Source organism: Aotus nancymaae, unplaced genomic scaffold, assembly GCF_030222135.1.
Source record: "Aotus nancymaae isolate 86718 unplaced genomic scaffold, 86718_ANA_hifiasm-v0.15.2.pri h1tg000019l, whole genome shotgun sequence".
Classification (NCBI taxonomy): domain Eukaryota; kingdom Metazoa; phylum Chordata; class Mammalia; order Primates; family Aotidae; genus Aotus; species Aotus nancymaae.
The window spans coordinates 58,316,419-58,340,658 of NW_026988431.1; the positions used below are offsets into that span (position 1 = coordinate 58,316,419).

General features: G+C 37.5%; 1 protein-coding gene across 1 annotated transcript in view; it reads right to left on the reverse strand.

Moving 5' to 3' along the window:
• WDR49 (WD repeat domain 49) overlaps positions 1 to 12,798 on the reverse strand; it is a 139,180-nt gene extending 126,382 nt beyond the window's left edge. The window contains 1 exon segment of the mRNA XM_064378521.1: positions 12,634 to 12,798. Within this exon segment, the coding sequence (XP_064234591.1) occupies positions 12,634 to 12,798 (165 nt within the window).
• Between the last annotated feature and the right edge of the window lie 11,442 nt (positions 12,799 to 24,240).

Consider the following 24,240-nt stretch of genomic DNA (forward strand, 5'->3'; position numbering starts at 1 on the left):
AATTATACACTTAATGTAGATAGGGAAATATTAGGAATTTAGGAAATTTTACTTTATTATAAAACATAGAGCATAAAATAATTAATTCTCATTTCCTTTAATGAAAAGTTTAATTACTATGGCTTTAATAAAACCTTTATTATTCCAATAGACAGTGTGTTCCCATTTGAATGTAAGCCTTCAAATACCAACTACTTAATAGTGTTTTAAAGACGCACCCTTTTATTCTTATGAATCCATATCATCTATGCGGTCTTTTTGAGGTAAAAATTAGTGCTCATGCCTCTGTTAGAACTCCTCCTTTATTAAAGGTGAAAAGTATATGAGCCACTAGAAAACATAATCTCATTCAGCTCTTTCTAATACAATGTTTGTACATTTATTTTGCTATATCTATTTAAATACTAAGAAAATAACCAGTTATTAAATTGCCTACAATTGTTGCAAGAACCAGAAAGCTAATATACTCAGAATGTCCATTTGATTATATCGCTAGGCACAACTTTAGACCTTTTGAAAATGTTCTTGTCTTCCTGAATTCTTTTCAAAGAATATTTTAAAACTCATTTCTTTTAGCCCAAAAAGCAAGTTTTGCAGTTAACAGTCAGTTCTAGTGAGCTGCCTATTTAGAAAAAGCATAAACCTAAAATTTCCTTCAGCTCTCAGCTTTGTAAGATTTGGATTTCAACATAACTTACATGAAAACTGAGCTCTGACCATAAGTGCAAAACTTTAAAAATATACCCTTTTTAAGAAATTTGACAGCATTTTTGTCATTAAGAAGAGGTCATGTGCAATTGGCAACGTGAGTGTGCCAACACATGTTTACAAATGTTTATTTTTTGCACAAAATAATCCATGCTTATTATAGAAAATCAAGATGATAAAATCATTTATAATGCCATCAGCCTTTCAGATTTATTTCTAGGCAGAAACAAAAATGATCATTTATTATTTACAAAATAGTGTCATGATGTACATACATACATTTCTGTGTTGCTTTTTCCACTTACACCATACCATAAACTTCTGCCTCCTACAATATATATTGATCTTTATTACCACTTTTAATAGATGCACAATATTTTATAGAGAAGACATATAATTATAACCCCATTATTAAAAATTTCCATTGTTCCCAATGCTTTACTGTTTCATATAAACAACCCTGCAACATATATATATTCCTACACACACATCATTGCTAAGCTATCCAGTTATTTCCTAAGGGAAATTCTCTAGAAGCATAATTACTGAATCAAAGAATTTACATGTTCTGAAAGACTTTTTACATATTTTGCCAAATCCTCTTCTACATGGTTGAACAAATTTACATTCCCATCAACAAAGTATGATGTTGCCTGTTCTCGAGACCCTCATAGAGATGGGGTATTATTCTCCTTAAGACTTATCAATTGGTGGCTAAAATATAGTTCTATTAATAAGCCTAAATATTTACATACTTTCTGGGGGAAAAATATATTTCTAAAGCAGACCCTTTATCTTTCAAAATCTGCCAACCATTAGATATGTTGTTTATATTTTTTGTCCCCTCTTTCCAATAGCGATATTTCATAATGAAATGAGAAAAGAAATACTTTCCTTTCTCCTACTCTGCAGATAAGAACTTGACCAAGACAAGACAAAAGTCCCATTTTAACACTATTAAAAGAGCACAGTCCAAAACTTGGTCTGGGTATTTCCTCCTCTGTCAAAGGTTGGCAGTGGATTAGCATGTCACTGACCTAAGATGTACTGCCCTCAAGTCATTGGTATTTGTTTACAGATCCTCAAAATAAATATCACATAATGAGTTGTAAGCCACTGGGAGAAATACGTCCATCCATACTCATTAATAAATATGTATTAAGGATGTATGCCATATAAAGCAGCACAGAGTAGGTATACTTATTTGTTCAGTCAACAAATGTTTATTAAGTGTCTGTTCCATGCCAAACATTTTTCTAAGCACTCACCACTACATTTTTTACAATATTTTCATTTCCATAGCTTTTTTGGGAAACAGGTGGTATTTGGTTACGTAGTATACTTACATAAGAGTGAGTATTTTAGTGGTGATTTGTGAGATTTTGGTGTACCCATCACCTGAGCAGTATATACTAAACCCAATTTGTAGTCTTTTATCCCTCACCCACTTCCCACTCTTTTTCCTGGAGTCCCTAAAGTCCGTTGTACTATTCTTATGAATTTGCATCCTCATAGCTTAGCTTCCACTTATGAGTGAGAAATACAATGTTTGGTTTTCTATTTCTGAGTTACTTCACTTAGAATAATAGTCTCCAATTGCATCCAGGTTGCTTCAAATGCCATTAATTCATTCCTTTTTATGGCTGAGTAGTATTCTATTGTGTGTGTGTGTGTGTGTGTGTGTGTGTGTGTGTGTGTAAAACATACATTATATATATATACACCACAGTTTCTTTATCCACTTGTTGATTGATGGGCATTTGGGTTGGTTCCATATTTTTGCAATTGCAAATTGTGCTTCTATAAACATGCATGTGCAATATCTTTCCTGTATAATGACTTCTTTTCCTCTGCATAGATATCCAGCAGTGGGATTGCTGGATCAAATGCTAGTTCTACTTTTAGTTTTTTAAAGAATCTCCACGCTGTTTTTCATAGTGGTTGTACTAGTTTGCATTCACATCGGCAGTGTAGAAGAGTCTCCTTTTCACTGCATCCATGCCAACATGTATTACTTTTTGATTTTTATGATTATGGTCATTCTTGCAGGAGGAAGGTGGTATCACATTGTGGTTTTAATTTTCATTTCTCTGATCATTAGCATGTTTTCAGATGTTTGTTGGCCATTTGTGTATCTTCTTTTGAAAAATTGTCTATTCATGTCCTTAGCCCACTTTTTGATGGGATTGTTTTTTTCTTGCTAGTTTGTTTGAGGTCTTTGTAGATTCTGGACATTAGCCCTTTGTCAGATGTATAGATTATGAAGATTTTCTCCCGCCCTGTTTCCAATCCACAGACAATCTGGCTTGTCTGTTTACTCTGCTGACTGTTCCTTTCGTTGTGCAAAAGCTCTTAAGTCCCAGCTGTTTATCTTTATTGCATTTGCTTTTGGGTTCTTGGTCATGAAATCCTTGCCTAAGCCAATGTCTAGAAGGGTTTTTCCAATGTTATGTTCTAGAATTTTTATAGTTTCAGGTCTTAGATTTAAGTCCTTGATCCATCTTAGTTGATTTTTGTATGAGGTGAGTTTCACTCTCCTACATGCGGCTTACTGATTATTTCAGCACGTTTTGTTGAATACGGTGTTCTTTCGCCACTTTATGCTTTTGTTTGCTTGGTTGAAGATCAGCTGGCTGTAAGTATTTGGGTTTATTTCTGAGTTCTCTATTCTGTTCTGTTGGTCTGTGTGCCTATTTTCATACCAGTATCATGCTGTTTTGGTGACTACGGCCTTATAGTTTGAAATCGTAATGTGATGCCTCCAGATTTGTTCTTTTTGCTTAGTGTTGCTTTGGCTCTGAGGGCTCTTTTTTGGTTTCATATGAATGGATTGTTTTCTTCTAGTTCTGTGAAGAATGAAGGTGGTATTTTGGTAGGAATTGCTTTGAATTTGCAGATTGCTTTTGGCAGCATGGTCATTTTCACAATATTAATTCTACCCATCCATGAGCATGGGATGTGTTTCCATTTGTTTGTGTCATCTATGATTTCTTTCAGCGGTGTTTTGTACTTTTCCTTGTAGAAGTCCTTCACCTATCCTCCTTGGTTAGCTATATTCCTAAGTATTTCATTTTATCTTTTGCAGGTATTGTAAAGGGAGTTGAGGTCTTGATTTGATTCTCAGCTTGGTTTCTGTTGGTGTATAGGAGAGCTAGTGATGTGTGTACATTAATTTTGTATCTGGAAACTTTGCTGAATTCTTTTGTCAGTTCTAGAAGCTTTTTGAAGGAGTCTTCAGGGTTTTCTAGGTATAGAGTCCTATCAGCAAACAGCAATGGTTTGACTTCCTCTTTACAGATTACTTTGAACAAGACAACAAGATCAATGCTCCTTGAATATGTACACTTCAGTGGAAAGCTTAGGTGTGCTGGTTACTAATAACACGTTTTTAGGTTATTGAAAGCAATAAGATTACAAGCATCACATTAACTATTGTTTTTCCTAATTTTAAATGGAATGTAGCCTTTAAGCATGCTGAAATATTCCATTAAAAGATAGCTTGTATGGGCTACATACCTTTCCATATTTTTGAAGTTGTCTACTTTCATTTCAGATCATTAGCATCCTGCACTGCTGTTTTTCTTTACATGAAAAATAGTTTATAACAGGATCTCAATTTTTTATTTTCTTCATAACCTGCTAGTTTTATCAACCACTTCACCAAAATTAATATTTCTTTTGTTAGGAATTTGGCATGAATTTTTGTTAATGTTCCATGACAGCTGAATGAGTATACCCTATCAAAATGCAGGCTTTTCCCCTATAACTATAATTAAATTTGAAATTAACATGCTGATTTCTCATGCTTCATTCTGTTCTATTTGCCTCAATTTCCCTTGGTTACAAAGCGTATTGGTTATGAATATGCATTAGGATTTGCTGTCAAACTCTGTGAATGTCTCCTGGAGCAGAAGATTAGATATGTTATTGCAAAACAGATGCATCAATTTATATCATCCCCTGCAATTTTTACCTACTAATGAACATTTATGAGAAAGTGAACAACAGAACAGGGGAAATCAGTCTGCTAGTCAAGGTTCATAGCACTCTTTTTTTCTTGCTTCAATAGATTTTAGTTGAATTTAATTTTCATTTATGCTATAATGTCAATTATTCAAGAGCTCATCAATTTGAATAAAGTTAAAGTTTTGTAACTAACAAAGACACAGACCTTGACTGAATTTAAGATTTGGAACCAAACTCTCACAAACCAAGAATTCAACATTTAGATTTCCTATCCAGTTGGTGAATTACAAGTGAATTTAAGCTGAAGGGGGGAGGGGGAATAAATAAATCTTTCTCTTTTAAATAAAGATGATCATCATCCCTGAGAAATGTAATTGTTCTTATTAATTTTCTCTAAGTCTGTGAAATTCTTCAATTATCTGCTATAGATTTAAGGTGATGTTTATTATTATCTTTTGTGCCTGAGCTAGAACTTGGGAGAATAAGCCTGACCAGCGAAATGGTGCAGCCAGGAGAGAACTGAGCTTCATTGATTTTCTTCTGAAAATCTCACTGTAGCAGTCTAAAGATATACTTTAAAATGTTTTCTGTTCCTTTGGAGACCATGATTATGGTAAAGAAGTGTACACATCCATAGAATCATAGATCAATACCATGTTAGAGCTGGAAGAAAGTTTAGAGAATCTACACTAAACCCTTCATTTAAAAGGAAGAAACTGATGTTCAGATTTATTAAGGAAAGTCTTCCCTAAGGTCACATAGTTCACTACTGGCTGAAACAGACTAGAGCCAAGAATTTCCGATTCTTAACTACCTTCACCACACTTCAAATATATTGGCTACAACAAAATCTGATTTTCTTTAGGATAACACAATCATCAACAAACTAGAAAAATGTGAGTTTGGAATGTATAATCCCAGATAATCTCATACTGTTTTGATAAAAGCTATCTATTTAGAAGCCTAAAGCTTTATAATAATATACTTAAATTTCACATATAAACTTTGAATCAACAAGGTAAGCATGAAAAGTTATAAAGATTCTAATCCAGGTTCTAAGGGGAAGCTTTTCAACAGATTATCAGCTCTTTCTTGCTCTCACTCCTTCTCAAACAAAAGATCCAACTTTCAACCAATCTCTGGTCATTATCTTCATTCCTTTGTTCTGCCATCCTTTCATCCCAGATATCCAGCAAAACACAGCACTGGAAAAGCATCCTATCTGTGCCTATACCCAGGCTGCTGAACACTGATGGACATGGGCAGCAGAATGATGTCACCACAAATAAATACATGATATCCAACCTGAAATGTCCCTTCCATGTTTTCCTGCTAAACTCTCTCTCTTGTTCTCTAGTTTTTTTAAACTCCTACTTCATTGTTTTCCTTCCCTTCCTAATAAAGAAATTTGACTCCTAATTCACAAAGAAAAAGAGCAGAAGAAAAGAATGAAAAGGAGGAGAAAGAAATGGAGGAATCAATCAGATAGAAATGTTTTGCACCCCCACATATAAAATGACCTGTATCGAGGGAAATGTTGTTTCTGGTAATGCGTTGGCAGAGATGTTGGTGCCTAGAGAATCAGGATTTCATGACAGTCATATCCATAGAATGTTGGTGAGACATGATGAAGGGAGAAAAGACCCCAAGGGACTTGTTCCTGGACAAGTACGAGGCAGAGCCTTGGGAAAGGTCAGCAATCACTAGGGGACTGTTTGGAGGCTTCCTATTTCTAGCAATAGAGCTGGGAGTGTCTTGTGTCATCATTAATATTTTATATTTGGCAAAATGTGACCAAAAGGAAGTCAAAATGCCATAAATAATGGTGCTTTCATTCTTTCATTCATTTTTCTTGTTTAATTCTCAGGAAAACGTTAAAAGTAGCAGTGCCCTTAGCCCGCAGGTCTGGCTAAGCTGATGCACTGCACGTGAACAGCCATACACATCTTTGCTTTTTTTCTCCCTCCCTCCTTTGTAACAAGCTTTTCTTGGTTGTCTTCACTTCTCCAGTTTTGGCCAAAGCTCAAGGTTAAAACACTTGTTTACTGAAAGCACTCTGCATCACCCACTCTGATCCAGATTAATTTTTATAAGTGCCTGTTATAAAAGTACACAGACAGATCTGAAAAGGCAGGGAACTGTTAGAACTTGTCACAAAATTCAGCACAAAGGCAGTAGTATTTGGGAAGGCAAATTTTCATTTGTACTGAGATACAACTTCACTTCCTTGAGTTTGGGTGATGATGCCATTTGCTATCATCATTCATGAATTTTAACAAATTCGATAAAACCACCACAGAATTTCTCCACCATTTCTAATTGTGCCAGCTGCAGTGGTATTGAATTTGTCTTCATGTTATCACCTTAATGTTTTCTGCCGCCATCAAAAATAGGTATTTTGATTCCACTAAGGAGGATGGGATAAGAAATGCTATGACCTGCTGTCTTTGTTCAGCAAATGAATTGACTGAGGCCGCAGAATGCACTTTTTACTATATAATGGAGTCAGAGCTTCACCTGTTTACCTTCTCACAAGTCTCCATTGAGATGCCTTTAGAAAGAAAAAAATACTTTTAAAAAAAATTGGTTATTTTCACTCTTCCACTTTCTCTACATTGATTTCATTGTAGCAGTTATTGATTATTTGCTGATTATGCATTAGCTCCAAGTTAGCAGAGCACAGAGCCTGTGTGCCATTAATTTAACATGCATTTTGTTAAGGAAATCTTTATCCTGTTGGATTCGTGTTCCTTTGAGCAACATCTCAAAGGAAGGTTACCTTGTGGCTGGTGAAAGTCATGCCATACATGGACTGCAAAGTTGACAATCTGCCTCTGAGTCCTGGCTCTGCCCATGGGGGATTCAACTGAATATTTTCAGTCCTTCATCTAATTATTTGTAAACGGGAAGTAAAAATTTATGCTGTGCCTACATTTCAGTCTGGTAAAGGATCAAATAACATGATGTCAGCCTAAGTGCTTTATAAAATCTTACTATACTTGAAAGGTATTAAATTTTTATTCATAATTTTTACCTCCACTGATTTCCAGAAAGAATTTTAGTTCAGTTACAACAGAAGATACATAGGCAATAGGACTGACTATTAAAACAAAGATACAAGAACCAGAGTCATATAATAAAAATAGCAGACAATTGTCCCAGATAACCTAAGTCAAGCATAGTTGTAACAATTGAACACTAAATTTAGCTTTGAACTTCCTGGCAGCTAAGACAGAACACAAAACACAATTAGTCACAAGGGTCTCCATAATTTACAAACTGAAGCATGCTGGTTCATTAGGAGAGAAGGAAGTTTTCTTACCACTAAATTCTAAGAGGATCATGGGTGAGATTGTTATCTGGTCACACAGCTATTCCTGCTTGCCATATGACTTGAAGTAACTTGAAGTTACATGTAGCCATATGACTGAGTGCTAGCCAATGGGATGTGAGCTGGTCCACAAAAACATTCCCCAGTGTTCCCCACTGCTACCAGCTGATTGGCCTGTGTAGAAGGCAGGAGGTGGAGACAGCCTGAGACTTGAATCCCTGCTTAGATCTGTTCGCCAATTAGAAATACCTACTTTTTACATTATGTGAACAGGAAATAACACCTCTGTCATGTTGCAGATATTATATATTTTACACAGTTGCATACACTATAAAAAATTTTCCAATTTGCAACATTACTGGATAGCATAATATCCAACTTTATACCTTATCAGTTTAATCTAAGAAAAATTTTTAAATGCTCTTTAGGGACCATCTCATTTTATCAGAGACAAGACCATCTAAAGGTTCTGAGGAAAGGGAATGAAACAAAAATGGGTAATTTTATTTATGTGTTTGGGATGGCGGTGCCTGGGTACAAAGGAAAGAAGCAAGAGATAAGAATAGTTTTGGAGTATGAGACACGTCTAGGAAGACCTGTTTATTTAGGTAGCTGAGTAATGAAGGTACAATGGGCAGTGAGAAGGCCTGGAGAAGGATGCATCATCCATAGATTTAGGGGAAACTTGACAGTTTAGAAAGAAGGACAAATTTTTTAAAAGCCAAGGTGGCGGGGGAGGGCGACGGTGACAATCTGACTTTCTATATTCCTGTCGAGCCTAGCTTGCCTGGCAGGACATCAGCATCCTTAGCTCTGTCTTGAAGCAAGCAAGCAGTTCACAGACCCAGCTGTAAAATGCTTTCTAAAATTCCCAAGATACTGTTCAGGTGTCTAGGGAATTTTATAAAGATGATCAAGGATGAGAATATCAAAATTCTGTAAATGTTATTTTGTTACTCATTAAGCATAATTCTAGAACTTGCAGAATTGATTACTGAACTTCTCTGGTCTTTTGAGATTCAGTTTGAGTAAGTGCATTGTGTTTAGATTTCATTCACCTCCAAGACAGATTTGTTTTAAGAATTCTCACGGAACAGTCTCTGGGGCATTCTTGCTAGGATTTTTACTATGCCTTTCTTACACTACACTACTTGACCCTTCCTACTTGAAGCATAAATGCCTCACATTTACACGTGGCTTAGGAGGTTTCACTTCTAGCTCTAGTTAAAGCTAAAGATTTAGCAGGGCTTGGGCAAATGACAGCATGGAGCAGACGGGGTAGGTCCAGCCCCCAGCTCTCGGCTTACAATCAGTCCAGAACAGATGTGCCAGGAGAAGACATAGACACTGTTGCTGAGAAGGGCAGTTTAGGACCTAACCCGGAGAGCCCAGGAGCACAGGGAAAACTATGATCTCAAACCAAACACAGCAATGAATCTACCATGAAGGCCTAATGTTAAACCATTGTTGACATACAAAGGTCAGCAATGGAGAATGTAAAAAAAGAAATACTCAGACACCTATATAGCCAGACTCCCAGGAGGCATCTCAATAAATATCAGGTCCCGTGGCTTTCCCAAAATTCCATTTTCCTTAGACCAAAATTTTTAATTCTCACCACTCCTGTAATATCAGCAAACCACAGCTGCTCTTCCTCGTACAATAGTTGGCCTTTGGAGTTTCGAAGAAAATGTAAAATATGGTTGACATCAAAATAACATGAGCGTCCAGAGACCATGTCATTTCTTTAAGTATTGCAAGTGCCACAGGAAAGCTGAGTAACAACCATTTTATGATTCTATGAATAATGCGAGTTTCTCTTCCTTCGGGCTGATGTTTGGCTTTTTTGACACCATCACTTAAAGGAAAATGAAATCCACAAGTTACTTTTCTGTGCTTCTACCCAGGTAACTTATTTGTTCCAAAGAGAAGAATCAAGACATCAATTAGAATTTTTGCCTGCTAAGAAAACATGAAATGGGAGATAGAATGATTATGCTTTTTTACTCTTTCTTACCACCTCCTTCCACAATTAGTAGGAATGAAGATGCACAGCAGCAAGTGTTATTGAAGTTTAATTTCCTTTAAGAAACGTATGATTTAGAATCAAGACACTGTCAGAGGTCACATGGTTTAACTTCTCCTTACTAAATGAGCAATATCTAGTGTTAACCGAGCACTTACTCTCTGTGGCAAACACTTTTTTAAGTGCTTTCCAGATAGTGCCCTCTTTAATCCTCATGAAAACCCTGTTATCCTCATAATAGAAATAAAGAAAACTGAGGCCCGGAGAGATCAAGTATTTGCACAGTCACATTGTAAGTGGAAAAACTGGAATTTAAACTCGGGAAATCTGACTCCTGGATATGAAACACTGCATGATTCTGATCCATTTATACCACTGCACAATGAACATAAGCACTGCTTGTGTTATTCCTAAATGTTACTACTATGATTAATATGGTATGTGATATTTCATTTGGAAATACATGTAAAACATTTCTTGCATAATTCAAAGACACAACTTCCTGTTTTTTCACATAAGAATTGCCACTGCTATTTAAGGAGAGGAACTTCACCTAATATCTAACAACTCTTCAGCCTTAAACAAGCAAACTGTGTAAGAAAAAACCCTGAAGATATAAAGGAATCTGATGCCAGAATCTTGACATTTCTAACAGCATGTCCTTAGTGATTGGACCACAAATCACTGCCTTTAGAGTTCAAAGTTGCAGCAACGCTGTTGAGGGCATTTTATCCTTTTACAGCAATCTATACTGTGGCCTCTGGGCCTAATACTCATGACAGATGGACTGGATACCATTAAAATCATCTAGTGCATCATTCCTCTCTAGGTGTCCACACTATGTTTGGAAATCATGTCGACTCAAAGGTCTTTTAGTACGGGCTGCGCATTTGCCATGGGATTATTCCAGTCTCTGTCTGTTGAATCCACTAAAATGAATGAACTTCATTTTTTTTTAAGGTACACCTGCAAAGCTCAATTTCTTTTGTAAAAACCATCTATGTTCACACAAGCTCTGAATTACCTTCTCTTCTCCCCTTTGGTCCATTAGTTCCTGCTTTTCTAACTGGTAGTGTCAAAATAAGTGGTCTGGCCTTTGAAATGTTTAACATAAAATTAAATTAAAACTTGAGGTTGAATTTCCAGTTTCACTTGGGTTCACTCAAGACTAATCTGTAATTGGGAAAGAACACCCACCTCCAACCTTCTGTTAACAGTTTCATGAGCACATCGACTTTATAATGTAGACTCTAATAGACCCTAGCATTCAAATGCTTTGTGTTCTTGGCAATGGAACAAAGCTGCCACATTTCTGTTCACGGCAGAGTCAAAGCCGTCATAATCTGCTGTTACGTTTTACTGAATGTCCTCGAGCTGTCAAAATGTTTGCTATGTCTATCAAAATAGGCCAAATTTATTTGGGGCACTGGGCATGAGCAGCAGTGAAATCTTTCAGACAAATGAGGCTGGGTGAATAGCAAATATATGAAGGTTAAAATGAGAAAAGTATAGGACAGAGCATGTCTTACTACTAAATATGATGAGTTCTACTATAAAGAAATGATATTATTGGGACATTAATGTATCAATACAGGTGGAATCCAGCTTGTTATATTCTTTTGTGAATATCTAAAGATAAAAATGTGTGCCTATTACAGGCCAATATATTGTGAGCTTTAATTATGTTTTACTAATTTCCAGGTGGCATTCCAAAATATTTTCTATTTCAAATTAATATGGATACTCCAAGCATCCGTGGATGATTTTACGAAGTCCTTAGATCATATTTTAGCAAACATAATGTAGTAGAAACGTTGACAGCGCATAACTACCTGAATTCTACATCATGGAAGAGCACTTCTCTTTTTCCATATTCAAAACTAAAAATCACTTTGATGTACACTGTTCATTATGCATAGCTGCAGAATTCCAAATTAACTAAGAGAAAAAGAAGAAAATTATTCACTTATAGTCAAATTCCTATGGTTGATTTTTTATGTAGAGTTAAAATGAAGAATTCTAACGTTGTTTTTACTCGCATTGCTCCAGGATTTACAGAAGGTGGGAGTGCATCATTCTTCCGGAATTTCATGTCCTTCACAAGAGATCTTGGGACAACAAAGTGCCAAAATCAGCTTAGGAAAGGGGCTGTGTCACGCACCATGAGTGAGACAGGAGAAGTTTTTGCAAACTGTGAATGCATATTTGCATTTGCTGAAATCTATGTCCGTATTAAATGCAAGAACAATTATTCCTGGAGGTCACCTTAGAGACCTGACTTTCCTCACTCACCACCATAATTTTTTGTTTCCCCAAAATATGTTGATCTCTAAGAATATTTTTTTCCCAAGAATATATAGTTCTTTTTTGATAGTAATAAAATTCAGTGCAGCGATTTCAAACTAAAGAATATTATTTGGCCCAAAGAATTAAGGGACAAAGTTACCAAGCACATTGTGTTAAACCCAGGCCTAACCAATTATTTTTAATTCTCTGCTATAACCATAAGTGTACTTTTTAAATGCTGAAAGAAAAATATCTCTGTGTTTCATTCTAGGCTCCTTCATGAACAAATTATCTGGTCAATAAGCTTTACACTTACCTCAAAGGCCTTCTGTATTTTTACAAAGTCACCCACGCTGAGTTGGTTTTCAAGCAGGCCTGTGCCATAATCTTCACATGCAGTTACACCCTCTGTTCTCTCAGGGCTCTTTGGCCCAGGCTGTGACCCTGTGTTTAACTCAAGTGCAGCTTTCTGGCAACTCATAACGGCTTCACCTTTTCTCAGCAGCCTTCAACTATTTCTATATGGTTGGGTTTTTTCTTCCTTCAACAGGTGCCTTGAAAAGAAACTCAACTTAGCAACAGAATTCCAAAATCAAAGTACAAACCCTTCGAGGCATACAATTAGGAGGCAAAATGTTCGAGCTGAGGTAGGAAATGAAAGCCCTTAACCACCTCGCTTATTTGATTCCAGAGTTTATTTTCAAAATTTACAGCTGAGTGGTTTTAAAATGGCATTTTTACCCCTTCCTTAGACTCTGTTTGACCTGGCTTGATTAAAAATGTGTAAAGCTTCCCCACATTTATAGTAACTGACACAGAAAACAACTTCCACGCCTCATTCTAAATGCATTAGAAAAGCACCTTCCCAAAAATCTCTTTGGTTTACTTTGCTTCCGTCAACACGTTGTAGTTTTCAACTCCACTTTCTTGTCTGGAAGAGTTAGATGACAAAGTCGCAAAGTTTCCCTACCAGTGAAGTACCTGACTCTGAAGGTCACCTTCTCAGCAAGGTGGAGTTTGCTTCCTCTGTTCTGATCCCTTTGTATGTTTCCTGGCAACCAACACAAAGCCAGCTAAAACTTTCCCTGTACTCCCCCAGCGCCAACTAACGACTGAACCGAAAGTCTGAATATATAATGTAAATGTTGAAATGTGATTTTTTTAATAAAAGGACAGTTCTTTCTCCTCACTTTTTTTTATTAAACTACATCTTGTATCATTTAAGGATCACTTTACCATTACATAGAATATAAATTATAAAGCAATTATGATTAGTCAAAGAAAAGAGCATGAAATTCTAGAATTTTATGTTTTACATACAGAAAAGGTTTTATTCTTATATAATAGAATCCATTTCTTATATTCTTTCCATCTTAGTTTCTACGTATATAAAAGAGATGGTTCGAAAAAGCTTCCAACTTGTTGAAAATGTGATTGAAAACACAGTGTAACACAATATGATAAATCTAATGATAAAATTGCTTGCAATGGCATTACTAGTTTGGCTAATAATGAAAAGAAGAAAAATTAACTTTTTTTGAGTATTCACCACGTGCCAGATGCTAAAACTTTATGTTCATTGTCTTGTTTAAGGCTTACAACAACCCTGCAAGGCAGATATGATTATTACATCCATTTTACTGATAAAGAAGCAAAGAGCTGAGCACAGTGGCTCACCTCTGTAATCCCTGCACTTAGGGGGTCAGAGGCGGGTGGATGGCTTGAGCTCGGGAGTTCGAGACTAGCCTGAGCAACAGGATGAGACACCATGTCTAGTAAAAATCCAAAAATATTCAGCTGAGCATGGTGGAGCACACCTGTGATCCCAGCTACTCAGGAGGCTGAAGTAGGAGGATCCCTTCAACCTGGGGGGCAGAGGTTGTACTGAGCCAAGACTGTGCAACTGCACTCCAGCCTGGGCAACAGAATGAGACCCTGTCTCAAAAAAGAAAAAAAAAGAAAAGCAAAGAAAATGCCAAAGGTCACACAATTAGTAACACATGGAAGAGAACAGAATGCTCCCAAACTTCAGAGACTGCATGTATTAGTCTGTTCTCACACTGCTAGTAAAGGAATACCTGAGACTGGGTAATTTATAAAGGAAAGAGGTTTAATTGACTCATAGTTTCATATGGCTGGGGAGGCCTGAAAATCATGACAGAAAGTGAATGAGGAGCAAAGTCACGTTTTACATGGCAGCAGGCAAGAGAGCATGGGCAGGGGAACTCCCATTTATAAAACATCAGGTCTCATGAGACTTATTCACTACCAGGAGAACAGTATAGGGGGAAACCACCCCCATGAGTCCATTATCTTCACCTGGCCACACCCTTGACACATAGGGATTATTATAATTCAAGGTGAGATTTGGGTGGGGACACTGTCAAACCATCTCACTGCACTTTAGATGGATGTCCCCATTGCACTTTATTTCTGTAAACTAAAAAGTTGCCATTACATCTTCTCTAGAGTCTCTTCCAGCTCTAACATTCTCTGAGCTGGTTTTCACTAGAGGCATGGTACAGCACAGAAAGAAGAGCATCCTGTAGGAGTTCCTGCACCCATTACAGAAAAAAATAAAATTTCATTCATGCTTTCATTAATTCATCCATCTATCCTTATTAATTCAAAAAACCATTTATGAAGAACCTAATTGGCAGGGCATGGTGGTTCACACCTGCAATCCCACACTTTGGGAGGTCGAGATGGGCAGATCACTTGAGGTCAGGAGTTCAAGACCAGCCTGGCCAACATGAAGAAACTCTATCTCTACTAAAAATATAAAAATTAGCCAGGCATGATGGTGGGCATTTGTAAATCCAGCTACTTGGGAGGCTGAGGTAGGAGAATCGCTTGAACCAGGGAGACGGAGGTTGCAGTGAGCCAAGATCACACCATTGCACTTCTGCCTGGGAGACAGAGCTAGACTCTCTCTCTCTGTGACAATCTTTCTCTCTCTCTCTCTCTCTCTCTCTCTGTATATAATATATGTCAAGTCCTGAATTGTGACCTAGTACCTGCCATAATGGCTTTACTGTCTAGTCAGAGCAATTATCCATCTAGCTCATCTTTAATGCCAGTACCAAGCTCTTTCTGTTTACAGTACTGTGTTCAGAGGATTCTGAAGCCATAGATAGACTCCAAGGGAAAGAGTGGCATTGTAGATATGCATATATGTGTAGATATGTAACACAGGCACAGGACAGGGGGTGTATTTACCAGATTTGCTTTTCCCAGATAAGCCCTTCTTGTAAGTTAGGAAAATATTTTTAAGCCCTAATATTATGAGTTCTCCTAAGTCATCTTACATGGGAACACAATTTATCTTCTTACCACCCTAGTTAGTAAGTTAATAATAGTTTAAATCAGCTAGATCAGCCCCATAAATGTTTGTAAAATGCTTTATAGTGATATTCTAGGGAGTTGGGCTTTGTTCCATAACAGACACTAATGAGGGAAGGAAGAGAAAATAGGAAACACATTCTGTAAAGATGCACCACGAGAGGTAGGTATCCCACTGGCTGACAATGCGAAATTCTCTAATTATTCTAAGACAGACAAGCTTCCTGGCCTACTTAGCGTCCATAAAGTTGCAGCTCTAAATGTTTTCATTAGTCAAAACAGGAAAGTATAATGAGCAGCTAACAAATTACAGCAGAAGTTAATCAACTGACAGTTTTCTTGCTATAAAATTATGGCATTCGAAATAATTCTTGATCATAAAGTCTTAAACAGCTCTAACCTTCTCTCTGTAACTGTGTGGTTAATTTTCAGGGTAAGTTTCTGCAGCACTGTAAATCCCATAACTAGTCTCTTGACTGCTGAAATTTACCCTCTCGCTTGCCATGAATCAATTATGATATTGTGAAAATCAAGATGGTGACAGTTTAGTCACCTTGAGATGGCCAAGAAGCAGATTGATACTCGCACCCTTTTCCTATAGGGATCGGCAAACACCTGCCAGCATAGTGGAGCCCTAAGCACCAAGAGGGCAGAGTAAGCTGACACATTCCTCGGCCCTTCGACACTTTGGGTCTGAATAATTGTCCCCACTGAACAGGCACACGCATCTGTGTGTTTATCACAACTCACAGTCCACACCCAAATCCCTGCTGTCTCCTTCCCCCACAATTTATGCCCCCCAACATAAATATAGACCTCCCTTTTATATTATTTAAGGACAATGTTTTGCCACTGTATTTTCTGTGAAGTAGAATATACATTACGAAACAATATGATTAGCCAAAGAAAAGAGCGTGAAATTCTGGAATTTTACATTTTACGTGCAGAAAATGTTTTATTCTTATAGGATAAAAATCCACTCCTTATATTCTCTTTGTCTTAGTTTCTATGTATGTAAAATAGAGATAGTCCAAAAAAGCTTCCAACTCATTGAAAATGCGAGAAAAACCCAGCATGCCATGATATAACGAATCTAATGATCAAACTGCTTGCAGTGTCATTACTGGTTCAGCTAATAATAATGAAAAAAAGGAGAAAAAGAAAAATTAACTTTTTTTTGAGTACTTGCCACGTGCTAGGCACTAAAACTTTCCATTCATTGTCTTGTTTAAGCTTCAAAACCCCCCTACAAGGCAGTTACCATCATTACGCCCGTTCTCTTCCCCGCCCAATTCCTCCTCACCAACGTACAGATCTCCCTTTTCCTTCTCCTCTAACTCCTCTTTTTCTTTGCCCACCATTCACACTGAAGCCTGTTCTTACTCACAATCTTTGTCTTTGCCTAAATTCTCCCTCCACCTCCTCACTTGAACTGAAACCAGTTTTCCCTTCCCAACCTGATTTCCGGCCGAGCCTTCTCAAGTCCTCATCTCCCCAGGAAGAGGAAGAAAGGACGTTTTCCCACCATCTTCTTGCCTCTTGACCCCACGCCTTCCCAGCACAGCCCCAAACACCCCCTGGCTCTGTGTAAAGGGAACGTCCTCTCAAAGCCTCCGGAAAGCTCCGGGCCTGCCCTTGGCACCTTTTAAGCCCTCAACAGATATTAGTGTCTTTCCTTCTTTATTCCTTATCCTGCCAGTTAGAATTAATTACTCCTCTCAGTCCGCAACCACAGCACTTTTTCTTCCTGCATTGTAATGTAATTAGTTGTCTCTCTCTCCCACCAGATGAATCCCTAAGAACAGGGATGATACCTCACTAATCCTGTAGCCTTACACTGCCCAACACGGAGTGTTGCCTGAACTTCTCAACACTACAATAATGTATGCTCAGTTGTGAGCAGGATGGGTAAAGAAAGGAGACATTTGCCTGTAACCTTGAGTTTTCAAGCAAGGGTCCTGGGAATAGGCGGCACTGAATCAGAAAGAGAAGCAGAATTCTGTGAAAAACGAAAATCTTATGACTCCAAGGTCATTAAGAAAAAGAGAGAAAGAAAATTAGTGACAGAAATAAAATTTGAGACAGTATCTTCAAGCCACTTAATAAAATTAAGTACTCACATGCTTTTTGAAAAAACACATCTTTTTTTACATACAATTTCTATGTAATCTGCAAATATGTGTTGAGGCTTTACTCTGTCCCAGATGCTGCTTCTAAACACCAGAAAAGCAAAGATAAAGAAGATACATCTCTGTGCCCACCATTGCTCAGAAACACATATCACAATAAATGTTGGCTTTGAATTAATCCTATCTTTGAGAAAGCAGTTTCCACTGTTAACCTTGGGCAACATAACATTAGCCTTTTTTTTTTTTTTTTGATATGCCAAACAATATTCAAAATAACAACGCTGCGATTTTTAAATTTTCTTTCTTTTCTTTCTTTCTTTCCATCTTTCCTTCTTTCTTTTTTATTGAGACTCCAGGCTGGAGTGTGGTGATGCGATCACAGCTCACTTCACCATTGACCTCACAAGCCCTTCCACCTCAGCCTCCCAAGTAGCTGGGACTACAGGAATGAGCCACCGTGCCTGGCTAATTTTAAAACTTTTGTGTAGAAACAGGGTCTTCCTTCCTATGTTGCCCAGGCTAATCACGAATTACCATGCTTACGCCACCCTCCTGCCTCGGCCTCCCAAAGTGCTGGGATTACAGGCATATGCCACTGTGCCCAGCCAAAACTGTATTTTCATAAGCACTTCTCAAACTTTTCAAGCATTTGAACACAGAAATATTGGAATAATAATATCCTAAAACAATTAAATATATAATTTTGCAGTAAATTATGTATCATCGTATGTTAAATTCTAAATGAAGAAAGTAGCAGTAGACAAATCTAAGAATAGATGTGAAAGTAGAATGTAAAATTAAGAAAATTGTTGACTTAAATGTTCTAACTTATTTGAAAAAAGCTCACTAAGACTTTATCAGTAGACAGGATCCACCGAATTTAAGACTGAGATCAGTACTTAAAAGTATTCATTGCTGGGCACAGTGACTCACACCTATAGTCCCAGCACTTTGGGAGGCCGAGCTGGGTGGATCACTTGAGGTCAGGAGTTTGAGACCAGCCTGGCCAACATGGTGAAACCCCGTCTGTACTACAAATACAAACAATAGCCAGGCGTGGAGGCACATGCCTGTAATCCCAGCTACTGGGGAGGCTGAGGCAGGAGAATTGCTTGAACCCAGGAGGCGGAGGTTGCAGAGAGCCGAGATTATGCCACTGCACTCTAGGCTGGGCAACAGAGTAAGACTCTGTCTCAAAAAAAAAAAAGAAAAAAAAATATATATATATATATATTCAGAAGGCCAATCTATTTATGCAAATTCTGATGAGTATTAAAAACAAATCACTTGTCCCTCTTTGCTTTAACATATCTTCTCGTTGAAATCCAGCATCCCTGTTTTCAGTCACATGTGGGTCTCTGTCATCAGTGGGGCTTTCACAAGGGAGTCACTCATCAGCAAGTGCTCTGACCTAGCTTACTAAATTCCTTTACGTTGCCTCTCGGAGAGAACACTGCCTGCTGTTCTACTTGGGGCTTAGAACAGTTTGTCAAAGTCACCTTGATATCGAACACTTGCATTCATGTTTACAGGCATCAGAAAACAGTCATAAAATCATTGCATGAAAGGAGTCACTGATAATCCAGTAAGCATTTATTGACTGTCTCCTTGAAGAAAAACAGAAAGCAGTTAGGTGGGAAATGAACAATTACTGAGTTCCTAGTATGTGCCAAACATTGTGTTTTAAACACTTCCACAAATGTTATTTTATTTAATCCTCGTGATATCTCTGCAAGATACCTAATGTTTTTTCTCTTTTTTTGACAGATGAGGAAACTAAAACAAAAATCTTATCTAACTTCATATAACTTGCAAATTGTATAAGGTAGCAATGCCAATAGACACTATGCACTTTAAGAACATTACATAGATTACTTTGCTTAATTTTCCTGGAAACTGTATGATATGCGCACTATTACTGTCACCATTTTTAGATGAAGAAACTGAGGCTTAGGCAGGGCAGATAATGTGTTAGTATCACCCAGCAAGAAGTAGTAAAGCTGGAGTTCAAACCCCTAGTTTCTCCACAGTATAAAGCCCTGTGCAGGGTAGCCTGCTAAACACCACATTAAATTCTAACCTAACAGCTTAAGAGCTAAAACACACAAAAAGTAAGGAAATGAGAAATCCCATACTAGGAAATAGAGTCAAATGAGCTTAAAATCTGGAGTCAGAATACCAGGCTCAAGTCTCATTTCTCTCATTTTCAGCCCTATAATCTTGGGCAGGCTGAGTCATTTCTCAAAATGAAGAGAGTAGAATTGTTTATCTCATAGAGTGGGTTTAAGGTTAAAAAGAGAAAATACAGTGGAAACTCTAAATTGTAAAGCATTATGCACATGAATTAACATTAATATTATTACACAGTTGGAAGAAGGCAAATTTCCTGCAACCTTGGGAAAATAAGGTAGGAGTTCGCAGAGAGACTGGACTACTAGAATTGTAAACCAGAATGAAGCAAAATTATCCACATCATGATACTTCACATTAAAGCTGTGATTCAGTAATCATTTTCATTGCTTCTAGGAAGGTCTTACGTCTAAATCTATCCCAGAGAGCAATGCTATATCAATATTTCAATGTTATTAAATGCAATGATTGTGTGTGCATGCACATTTGTGTGAGTGAATAGAGGTTTTATCATTTTGAAAAAAATATTTTCTTCCTTAGGATTAGTCAGAGTTAATGTCAACTGCAGACATCTTCCCTAAGAGGGCCTTGTCTGCTCGGCACTGTCTGAATCTGTTTTTAATAACAACAGAAATGATATTCAAGGCAGTGAAACTACTGTCTATCATAATGTGACCCTCTTAGACTGTCGGAGTGCCAGACTCCGCAAAATCAGACGTTTTGTTTCTAAAACATTAAACACTCTATTCTGGAAGGAAAGCAGATTTTAAGTTAATTTGGTCTCACTGAATGGCTTAACCCCAAAGGAAGAGATATATACATATAAACACATGCGTGCAAGCAGAGACAGAGACACAAAGAGAGACAGAGAAGGAGAAAGATAAAGAGAGAAGAAGAGACATTTCAGGGTATAAGGCTGGAAGTGTCTCAGATAAGTTGCCTTATTAAGGGGAAACTGGACACTTACAGTACTTTGGGTAAGCGCTGGCCACTAAGGAGGGCGGCAGAGGTATAAGGTAGCGATGAGTCTCTCTGAAGAAAATAAAATACAATGAGACAATAATTCTAAATTTAGAGTCAGGAGACCTGGATTTTGAGGCAGTCTTCACCATGTTCATGTGACTCTGAAATTTACCCTCATTGGGCTTCAGTTTCCACAGTCCTAAGTGAAAATCATAATTCCTACATGCACAGTGCAAATAATTACTTTGGGGTGCAAATGAAATCACGTATATAAAAATATTTTCTAGCCAGAAATGGCAATGTAAATATTTATTTTTTGGTTGGTTCATTCATTCGTTTTATATGTTTATGTGACTTAACGTGTAGGGCATCATCTTGGTGATACCCAATAGCTATTAGTTATGGGTCTTAATATTAAGGAGCATAAAGTCTAGAATATGACGTAAGCCATCTGTATGAATCAGCTAGGTAAGAACTGTGTAGATGAAATGCTATGCATGTTAAGGAAAAGATTGCTTAATTATATATGGTTGAGGAGGCATGGTAGATGGCGTAAAAGTGGCTTCGGAATTGGTGACATTTGAATGGGTGTTATGGCTTGAATTCTGTGCCCCTAGAATTAATATATTAAAGTCCCAATGAGAGCTACCCCAGTACCTCAGAATGTGACCTTATTTGGAATAGGGTCATGCAGATGTAATTAGTTAAGATGAGGTTATGTCAGAGTAGTGTGGGCTCTAATCCAATATGACTGGTGTCCTTAGGAAAATTGGAAATTGTCTATAAACACACACACATATGCACACAGGAAAAGCCATGTGGAGACTGGCGTTTGCTGTCACAAGACAAGCAACTATCAGAAGCTGTAAGTGAAGCCTGAAATCGATCCTTTCCTAGTGACTTCAAAGGAAATATGGCTCTGCCAATGCCTTTATGTCAACTTCTTGCCTCTAGAAAGAAGACAGTCAATTTCTGTTATCTAAGCCACTGAGTTAGTATTTTGTTCTGCCAGCCCTTGGAAACTAATACATTTGGTTATATGAAAATACAGGAAAGAAAGTTTATGGATAGAAGTCTATGTTGTTAAAAAGTTTATTATTAAACTAATATAAGATATAAATAAATACAATCATTATACTGTAATAATATACCTACAATATTAAGCACCTAGCACAGTGCTTGGCACAGAGTAGGCACCAAATAAATATTGAATCAATGTTTTAACCAACAAAAAGGAGATCACAGAAAGAGGAAGGGATTGGCATCAAATATATATGTTTTAATCTGTTTCATACTTTTTTTTTTTTTCCTGGGCAAACCCTCTACTTACCACAAAAAAATCAGAAACATCCACATTTCTATGAAAAATGCTACCACTTCACCTTTGTTTACTGTCAGAAATTCTGTCTAGGAAAACAAAGAAATAAAAGGGAAAGGGGGCAACAGAAAGGAATTTTACGCTTGTAAAAGTGAAAGTTCTGAAACAAAATACACTTTGAAAGATTGAAAGCTATAGTTCCAGGAGAGAACACTGCCACAGCAAATATTTCTCACGGAACATGGCGCACCTCCTGAGCATGGTGCCTCCGATTGAAAGCCCCGGAGACCAAGGGCCTCTATTTCTCACAGCAGGAGCTGCAATCACAAACTAATACCGGAAGTGCACTCCTAAATCAAGTTTTGGCAAGTGTACTCATAAAGAAGACATCTTACAGAAAATGCAAATGGAGCTTTTGCGATCATTGCCTGGGCCAAATGCTGTCAGAAAATGGATCTCACTTTACTCAACACAGTTTGGTTTTGTAATTTTCAAGATTAACTCTTGCCATTGTCTGAAACAATATGAGGTTCTTTAAAGGGGAGCTTTAAAAATCCATTATTGTATGTTCAGAGCAAATAGAAGAATGATGATTGTTGTGTTCATTCCACTACACAGGAGTGGGGTGGTGATTAGCTCAGGAAAAAGAGCTCATGTACCTGTTGGGAAGATACAACTTGTGGGGCTTTCAACTTCACCAAGTGGGACTCTAAATTTAGGGAAGTGAGTCACGTTTTCAATTAGGAGCAAAGTGATACAGATACATGACGATAAACAGCTCTGTGACCTTGGGTAAGTTACTTAGTTTCTCTGGTTTCAGAATCTTCATCTGTAAAACTAAAAGATTAAATTACATGGTCTTTAAACTCTCTTCTAGTACTTAATTTAAGAAGGACAGGGAAGGGAAAGTATAAGAATGCTGAGAGCTCTACAGAAAAAGAAAAGATGCTATGTTCCAGATAATGATGTTATTGCATTCATACTTGAAGTACTCAGAACATGGCTGTGGACACTGTAAATACTAATCGTCATATGGATAAATTAGTCCACCTGTCGGTCAAGCATCTGTACACCTGCCACACACATAGCCCTGCACTACCTGCTTCTCTTATTGGATTACCAGTGAGGATTTTGGCACTTGGTTATGGCAAATGGATTCTACCAAAACAATGCAATTTACATTTATTTGTTTATCCACTCACTTATTTCCCCATTCATTGATGGAGCTGTCACTATGGCCACGCATGGTGATAGGCACTGATGACGAAAGAGATGGGCTGGCCCTTCTTTCATGAAGTTTGTAATCTAGTAGAGCGAGATAAGCAAAAGGCAGAAGGTTACTACACATTTTTATTAAAACAGTGAAGAGGGGGTCCAAGGAAGGGCATGCACAGGTTCCTAAAGCAGAGGTGAAAGATCAGATAAGAAAGATGTGATTAAAAGAAGTCATATCTATGATAGCATCCAAATAATTAGATATTAGTCAGATAAAGAATAGGAAAAAGAGGGTTTAAGCAGAAGATACAGTATGTGCTAAGGTCTAGAGGTGGCCAAGACCGTGGTGGATTCCCGGGATAAAAGTAGTTTAGTCTGGATGGCTCTTATAGCATAGGGAAGGAAGGTTAGGGAGAAGGGGCACAAGTCTGACTGGAGAAGTAAGCCTGGATCATGGGGAGAAGCTAGGTGTTCATGCTGAGGACACTGGGAAGCTATAGAAATTTTAAGATGGGAATGTAACATAATGAGAAAAATCATTGAATTGCCTAGTGGTTTTCAATAGGTAGTTTCATAAGTGATCTAGGCAGTTTTTTTTTTAATTCAATAACAGTCCATTCCAGAAATATTTGAAATCTCTGGAGGTGGTATCTAGGCACCAGTATATTTTAAAGTTCCTTAGATGATTTTATTGTGCAGCCCAGGTTCAGAATTACTGGATTGAAAGGGGACAAAACCAGCGAGGAGGCAATGGAGGTAATAAAGTTCACAGGTGATGATAGCTTATTTACAGCCTAGAAAAATATCAGAAATACAAGAAATATTC